At 32.4% G+C, this 8539-nt stretch overlaps 1 protein-coding gene across 1 annotated transcript; it reads right to left on the minus strand.

The window, feature by feature from the left end:
- Window positions 1-267: 267 nt before the first annotated feature.
- LOC139861600 (GLABRA2 expression modulator-like) lies at window positions 268-4830 on the minus strand. Its single transcript, XM_071850038.1, has 4 exons — window positions 4321-4830; window positions 4118-4219; window positions 2698-2969; window positions 268-711 (listed from the first exon to the last, which is right to left on the minus strand). The coding sequence occupies exons 1-4, from the start codon at window positions 4676-4678 to the stop codon at window positions 520-522; spliced, it is 924 nt and encodes a 307-aa protein (XP_071706139.1). The 5' UTR covers window positions 4679-4830; the 3' UTR covers window positions 268-519.
- Window positions 4831-8539: the final 3709 nt, after the last annotated feature.

The following is an 8539-nucleotide window of genomic DNA, read 5'->3' on the forward strand; positions in this document are numbered from 1 at the left end:
GCAACAATCAACCTCTAGGTCCTACCCTTTTCAATATGCCATTAACTACATGAAATACCACTACTATATACACGTCATTACTACTACTTTTATGAAACATCTTTGAGTTTGAAACATACATTTTTTTGTCATTCCTATAGTAGTTTTCAGGTGCCATGAAATAAGTACATCATCAATTGTTGTATAATGCACATATTGAGTACGACAATCATACAATTTCATTTCACTTGGTATTGAAATATACATGTTTCATAGATGACTGTGAATTGATCTCAAAAATCAACACTTGGAACTTTAATCAAAAAATTGAGTCTCAAAATGAAAAAAAAAAAAAAAAAAAAAAAAAAAGAAGTCACAAACAATATGCAATTTCAGTTAGCGTGACAGATAATAGCTTTTCCAAACAACGAACATCGGACATCAACTTTTTACCTCATTAACTTTACGAGTATTAAGAATAAATTTAAAACTCCCTGAAGATATGAAGTTCCCATGCGGTTATGATGATGCAGAATCTTGTCACACCATGGAACGAGTGATGCGTTCTTGTAGAGCATCTTGTAGGCACTTTACAGCACCATCGTAGTTTAAAAAACCCATGTACCAAAATTCATGACCGTCAACTGATATCACTTGGATGTACTTCTCAGAAGTATTGGCTTTACTAGAAGAAGGGTTAACTGCTTTTAGCTGCAGTAAAGGGATGATGACCTACATGCATTCACAAAATTTAGTCAACGGATTAGTACACATGATCCACCCAAAATACTTGGTTTACAAACTTACGGGCCGTTTGGCTCACGGAATCTAATGGGATTCCGGCGGAATTGGAATTGAATTTAGACACGACGTGTGTCTAAATTCGATTCCAATTCCGCCGGAATCACATTGGATTCCGTGAGCCAAACGAGGTAATTTTATCTACAGAATAATGATCAAGTTGATTGATTCTAAAGGGGTAGTTTTTTTTCCAAGGTCGTACTGAGTCGGTTGTGGCCTTTGAGAGATGAGTAGGTCAAGTTGGGGACGAGACACTGACAAGTCAGATATTGACCAACATTGACTTTTATTAACAAATAAATTAAACATAAATATATTACACATAAATATATTAAAAATAAAACATAAATATTTCAAACATAGATATTTGGCACATAATCTAACTATAAAAATTACATATTTACCTAACTTTGACTTCGACCGACTCAGCCCGACTCATACCAACTGAGTCCGATTCAGAATGGCTGACTCATACCGACTTTGACTTGAATTTTTAGCGTTGACCAATTTAAGGCGTTTTTGAACGACTCGGGATGGGGTAGTCCTCAAATCGACGCGTCAGCTGACTTTTACGACAGTGGTTTTTTCCAACCAGAATAAATTCCAATTGGGATACATACAATCTAACTGAAAAATGCATATATTTACGTATCTAAACAAGTAAACAGTATGGGTATATTCAAATTTCTCAATAATTAACAATGACTAAACCTATATACTTCTCGTGTGTACTAACAATAGCTTTAAAATCTGCAGTCTCAGCCTATCATGTACATATATGACCAAAATTGTACGCCGTCAAGCGTCAACCAACTACCAACATTGATTGAAACCGGGATAAGCCTCATTCGTTGCTACTACTTCGTCTCTTGAAGAATGAGGCTACAAATGGACAGCTATGCTTATATCATAATGCACAATAACAATATAACACACCTTTGACTAAACCTAAATGCAAAGAAAGCAATGCAAATGGTCAACTAGGCATGACACTTGGAATACAAAAAAATATAGCACATAATTTTGACGTGAAATGTCAAACAAACTATTTCATATTGCAAACTGAGATAAACAGATTAGTTCTTAGGGGAAACAGATACAAACAGCCTACTGCTTCATCATGTATGGTTTTCTCCCTACTCCAGTTCTAAATCTAATTTGAATATCACTACTGATACAACACTCACATTTTTGATCTTGATGCAAGTTCTTTGTACATTAAGAGCTTTTTATGCACGTTTAAATAAGAGCATTTCCGATATCTAAAGGTGGTAAATTGGTCAACATTTAACATGAACTTAAACTAGAAATTTATAGTTTTTGACCAAATGAACGGTTATGTTTATATTTTTAAACAATTATGTTGAAGTTTACGCTTATGTTTATGGTTTTTTTTCTTCTATACTTACCCATATACTTTTAAAATTAATTATTTAAGTGTATAAAACGTACAATCCGATTGATATCCGAATTGCGATCTCCCTCCAAGTCCCGACTGAGTACACCCGAGTAGCGAGTTCTGCAACCATGCATAGCAGCACCCTACTGCTTCGTCATGTATGATTTTCTTCCTACTCTAGTTCTAAATCTAATTTGAATATCACTACTAATACATCACCCACATTTTTGGTGTTAGTGCAAGTTCTTTGCGCAGTATGAGCTTTTTATGCACGTTGACAAAAGGACAGTTGCTATATCTAAAGGTGGTAAATTGAGCAGCTTGAGTGGGTAATACTCTATGTACTTTAGGTTTGATTTAATGAAATGTATTCATATTCCCATTTAACCCGTTCAAGATGAATTATTTAACATGGATATAAACGAGTCAATAGGATTTTTTTCCTATTTTGTACTATATAAATATAGACCAAAGTAAAGATATTACACACGCAAAATCACACGATCATCAGAACGTACCTTATAATAGCTCCACTCCGTTTTGTCATTAGTTTTATATGACAATGGATTATCACTACAGAAAGCAAGTTTTGCTGTAGATACATACAAAACCCCCATAACAGGACCAGCTGAGGTCGACAAGTAACAGGCGTACGAATTCTCAAGTACCTCTTCAGGAACTGTCTCAAATGTCTGTCGAAAAATCTTGTCATAACCTCCTTCTGCTAGAACTTTGGTTCCCTGTGCAATTCTTCCCAAAGCAGCATCCGTGAGACTAGGAGCCGTTTTCACTAGTTTAGGATATAAAATGAACAATTTAACAAATTACATATAGATGATTAAAACACATAATTTTAAAGATAATCCATCAAGTTATGTAACTATACAGAAATGAGCTGCATACAAGATATGAAAATGATATATCATATGAAAATGATATATCACTTTTGGAGAAAATTGAAGATTGTTTTCTTCATACAAATGAGGGATTATAGCACATAAAGAACATAAACATAATAGCAATCCAGAAAAATTCTGCTTAACAAGATGCATTAGACCATTATTTCATATTTATTACAAGTATGGTTATACGCAATGACTATTATTAACCCAATGATCATGAGAAAGTCAGCCAAGTTTCTATGCTTTGGCCTAAAATTATAATCAAGGAGGTAGGGTAAAATAAGATGGTGGTTAAAGTTTAAGTAGAGTATAAATTATATTCATAAAAATGATTAGAGAAACGGAACTAAGCAGTATCCAAGAATCCTAGATGTCTCAACGTTTGTCTCCACTGTAGTCGATTCACTTCCAAGTACAAAAATTTAGCCTGTTACATTTGTTTGCATCTATTTAAATCTCAATGATCTTATACTCAACTTTAATTCACTCTATTAACCCTGTATCTCAAATGAAAGTCATGCTATGATACATACGCAATCCTCGATCAAAACTGTAGTCTGCTTCTTCTATGACCATATAGCATAAAGCAATGAAATCCATCAAGGGAAGGTCTCTACTCTATAGAGCTAATGTTAGTTCATTTGACACTTTTCAAGCTATTGTTGTCCTTGTGGAGTTTAATAGTATAAACTATAAAGTGATGAAATAGTAGTACGATTTGAGCCACTAACAAATCCTTGATATGCTACAACAACCTACCATCAAGTTACCAAAAGAGAAAAACCTAAATTTGCTTTTCCAAATGTTTTAATTAAGTTACTAGTAGTCTTAACATCACCAAAAATTAATAAAGCTTGATGCTTTTCATTGTTCAACCTCACGTTTCCATTAGTAATCTCAGTGCTAAGATAGATGTCATTTCAAAACTAAAAATTTCAAACTACTTATTTCTTTTACTCAGCTGCATACATATCCCATATGCTGTTAAACTATATATATACAGCTCAAAGTATATAATTTGAAATTTATAACTTACAGTGTTGCCAAGTATTTCCAGCCAAGTCTTCAGCTTTTTTTGTAGCTTCTCCAACCTTCTTTTTCCATCTACCTAATGCATCTTTAATATTTCCCATCGAATCTGCACAACAAATATATAACATCTACTTTAATTTTAATACTTACTCAGTTACAAAGTATATATGTACATGTACACATAGATAAACCTAAGTAAACCCTAACTGTTGATATTAAATGCTGGAGCATTATTAGCTTCGCGAGACCGATTAACATAAGGATTTGATGATTCGTAATTATGATCATCATCATTTTTCTCTAACGGAGGTAACGTTCGTTCCTCCACCAAATCGATACTCCACCGTACCGATTTCTTCGATCGGTTCACCGGCGATTGACCTGCCGATGTTGTCGTTGACGATAACTGTTCGTCAACTAATTCAACATTGTCCGTTTCAACAGGAGTTAGATCTGGTTTTCGGTTTTGATCCGGATTCACATCCGAACTCACATGAATCTGGCGGTGATCACGATCCGATGCATCTGATTTGTTCGTCAATTTCACTCCGTTCGTCGATTCCATCGTCAACGTGTTAAGCTCTTAATTAATAAATTAAATGATGGATACAGGCGGCGCGTGAGGTAACGCGTTAAAAATCGGAGCCTAAGAATTAAAATGAGGTGCTAATTTCTGTCGGTCGGTCGATCTTTCGGCCTGACATTTTTCAATTTATTTCCAAGGGGGAAAGATGAAGTGGACTTCTTTCTATTTTTTACTTGGAAAAAGAGATTCGATCAAGTTTAGTTTAATAGCAACTTTAACCCCTTGAGCAGTAGCCTTTAGTAACTTTACCCCCTTAATTAGCAGACTATTGAAACTTTAACCCTTTAAGTTTACCATAAATAAACTCACAATCTCACATGAAGTTAAAACATGGTCACTAAGATTAACGAAGATGATTGATTTGGTATGTTTAGACCTTTAAAAGAAAAAGTGAACATGCAGTCAGTACAAGTTAATAATGCATGAAGTTGACAAAAAAACTACACTATGCTCCACAATAACATGTTATTCCATATGCCAAACATATTCATATCATTCATATTCATATTCATATTCATAGTGATATAATTGTCCTTATATACTAATTGTCCTGTCAATTTTGATCGTTTTATTTATTAACAACCCTAAAACGATATCCTCATACCTCCTTTAAATTCTTCCCTTCCAGATTTTTCAATTCTATCCAGTATTATATTTTTCCCAAAATTCCATCCTTCCCTCTTGATTGATCAGTACCGCTTGCTTTCCTCCATGGCATCGTTCTATCAACTTCATCCTTCTTCGGCAAAATCACAGCGGGAACTATGGAACACTAAAATCGAGTGAAGATTTGAGGTACAAATTAGGTTTACAGGTGACAAAATTGAAATCGTCGTCGTCAACGTTCTAGCCTCTATGGATATGTCGTACTAAGTGATTGATTGATGGTATGTACTTCTGATTAATTCTTCTGTGATATTTCCCCAATTTTTACCTGTAGTTGCTTCGTACCGTTTTTGTACTAGAATTGGTTGCGATAGTTGTGGGTGACGGTTTGTTATTTAAAATGTACACTTGCTAATACTTTGACTTTTGGATTGATTCAATTGCTGTTTTTTGTGTTTTGGTATAATCTTATGTTTACGTTTCTTTTTATATTTTTCATCAGATTATTAACATTTTATACATGGAGCTCGAAGGTATTTGATTTAGTTATGTTTAATTTGTAACTTTACTAGTGTAATACCCGCAACCTTGCGGGTTTAAATCAGAAATTATTTACCGAAGTCTTTAATGGTTTTATATATATATATATATATATATATATATATGGGAAAGATCCAGCGTTAAGTAGCTTTTTTGGGATAAGGGAATAAGTGATTTTGTGATTTTTATATCTTTAGTTCTACAGCTCCGATTTTAAAAAGGAAGAATTGCTGGCATCTATATTCATTGTGTAAATTCAGAAAAAATAAATAATTTTTTTAACTAGATCGTTAAGATGCATCTGATGCATGTTAGCTGATGTTTGATGCATGTTAACTGCTTTTCATGCATCAGATGTATGTTAACAAAAAAAATAAAACATGAATTTTGATTAATAAAAAACAGTGTTTAGGGTTTAGTAATTAGACTTTAGAAATTAGAGTTTAGAAATTAGGGTTTAGGGTTTAGAACGAGTTTTTAATACGAACAGTCTAGAGTTTAGGGTGTAGGGGTTAGTATAACGACCCTCATTTTTCCATTCTATACTTTTCCTTATTAAATGCCCAACTATATAATTAAACTTAACAATTATACTTTAATTAACGATTGTTAAGAATTATATTAATTAACTTTATGTAATAATTAACAAGTTAATAAAAAGATAAAAATAATGAGTTAATAAACTTTTGTGAACAAATAAATAACTTTAAAACTTGTGTACTTCAAATAATTAAACTTGGATAAATAAGGAACCATTTAAGCTAATCTAAAGTACAAGGACTTAAGTGAAAAAAGTTAAACCCTAATCCCCTTAAACCCTAGCCGATTTGGAGGGGGTAAAATTACCCTTTTGCCCTCCAAATTTTCGCCCAAACCAAGCAACCCTAACCTCCTCTTCAAGCTAACTTGTTCCCTAAGTAAATTTAACCCTAACCCTAATTCTAGAATTTTCCTAACACTCCTATAAATAGAGGCCTAACCTAAACCTTTTCTTTGTACCAACTCACAATCAAATCTCTCTCCCAAAAATCTCTCTCCCTCTCTCTAATTTTCGGCCAAAACCGAAAATATCACCACCACCATCGAAATCCACCACCACCTTCAAGGGTTTTCCAAGTGATCTTCAAGTTGTTCTTCGCGTTCTTCGTGTTCTTCAAGAATCTTCAAGGTGTTCTTCGAATCTTCAAAGGCTTTAATCTTCAATTTTCATCGTGTTCATCTTTTCTTTGTTAATCATCTTCGAATCTTCAAAGGTATAACATAAACCCTAACTTATTTACATAAACTTACCCTAACTTATTTACATAAACTTTGATCTTTGTTTAATTCATATTCATGTTAATTCGTAAACGTATATGATATATACATGAACACACCTAGATCTATACAGGAAAAAAAATTAAATATGTATGTATATGTATGTCGACCAAAAGAAAAAAAAAGGGAAAGGGAAGTTTGATCTTTAAAACCTAGGTGATTAGATAAAGATTTGTTTGTGTTAATTATGGAAACAAAATAAACATATATATATATATATATATATATATATACATATCGATACATATATATATATATATATATATATATATACATGTAAAAAAAATATTTTTATATACATACATATATATATACGGTATATATAAAAAAATATAAATATTATATATATATACATATACACGAAATATATATATATATATATATATATATATATATATATATATATATATATATATATATATTAAACTCTAATTACACCTAAACTATACTACATTAATTAAAACCCTAAACCTAACCCTAATTATTAAACCCTAATTTACTAAACCCTAATACATTAATTAAACCCTAATTTAATAAAACCCTAATAATTACTACACTAAACCCTAAACCTAAATATTTATTACAAAACACTAATCATTAAATACTTTAATTAATTAAACCTAATTAATTAATGAAACCCTAATACTACTATTACTACTATATAATATTTATACACTATTACTATCACTAACACTTATAATATACTACTTATATTATAATACTTATGTTACAATAGTCATCCACGATAACGTGAAGTCACTTGAACGTCAACGCTACTTAAGGCATAGGGTGATCCTTGGTACCACTATGGGACGCTTGTGGATTACGAATGTCAAACTTAGATTTTAGTCAAGAAATCCTGGCTAACCGGTAGCAATAGATCATCTTGGTGACTCCGGTGGCATAGATGTTTGGGTACGATCCACAATATCAACCCGACTATAGTAATCATACACTTAGTTACTTTCGCACTTAATAGGTGGTAGACTTATTAAGAACAACTCACTAGTGTTCAACACTAACTTACTAAAAATAGAAACTTTCTAAAAATAGAAACTTTCTAAAAGTGGAAACTTACTAGGAATAGAAACTTAGTAAAACAAACTACAAACACTTACTTAAACTTGGGTAAAACATTTAACTACTCTTAAATGTCAATATGTTAACTTTATGCTCGTTCATCCAACTTTCTATTCCGAGGAATAACCATCTCTCTACTTACTAAGGTGAATTCATAGCCCCACTCTTTATTGCTAGCAAACTTACTTACTTTTATTGGGGTGAGACACATGCTACTTTTTACTATTTACAATTTAGACACAAGTACCAACTGTTAAAACTATGCTATACCCGGCTATGTCCGACTAAGTCCCTACA

Source organism: Rutidosis leptorrhynchoides, chromosome 8 (assembly GCF_046630445.1).
Source record: "Rutidosis leptorrhynchoides isolate AG116_Rl617_1_P2 chromosome 8, CSIRO_AGI_Rlap_v1, whole genome shotgun sequence".
Lineage (NCBI taxonomy): Eukaryota > Viridiplantae > Streptophyta > Magnoliopsida > Asterales > Asteraceae > Rutidosis > Rutidosis leptorrhynchoides.

Excerpts from the sequence above, each read along its gene's own strand:
- LOC139861600 (XM_071850038.1), bottom strand. The coding sequence starts at position 4,678 with ATGGAATCGACGAACGGAGTGAAATTGACGAACAAATCAGATGCATCG. Across the intron at positions 4,220-4,320 it reads TCCAGCATTTAATATCAACA|ATTCGATGGGAAATATTAAA; the intron begins GTTAGGGTTTAC and ends TTTGTTGTGCAG. Across the intron at positions 2,970-4,117 it reads TGGAAATACTTGGCAACACT|TGAAAACGGCTCCTAGTCTC; the intron begins GTAAGTTATAAA and ends ATCCTAAACTAG.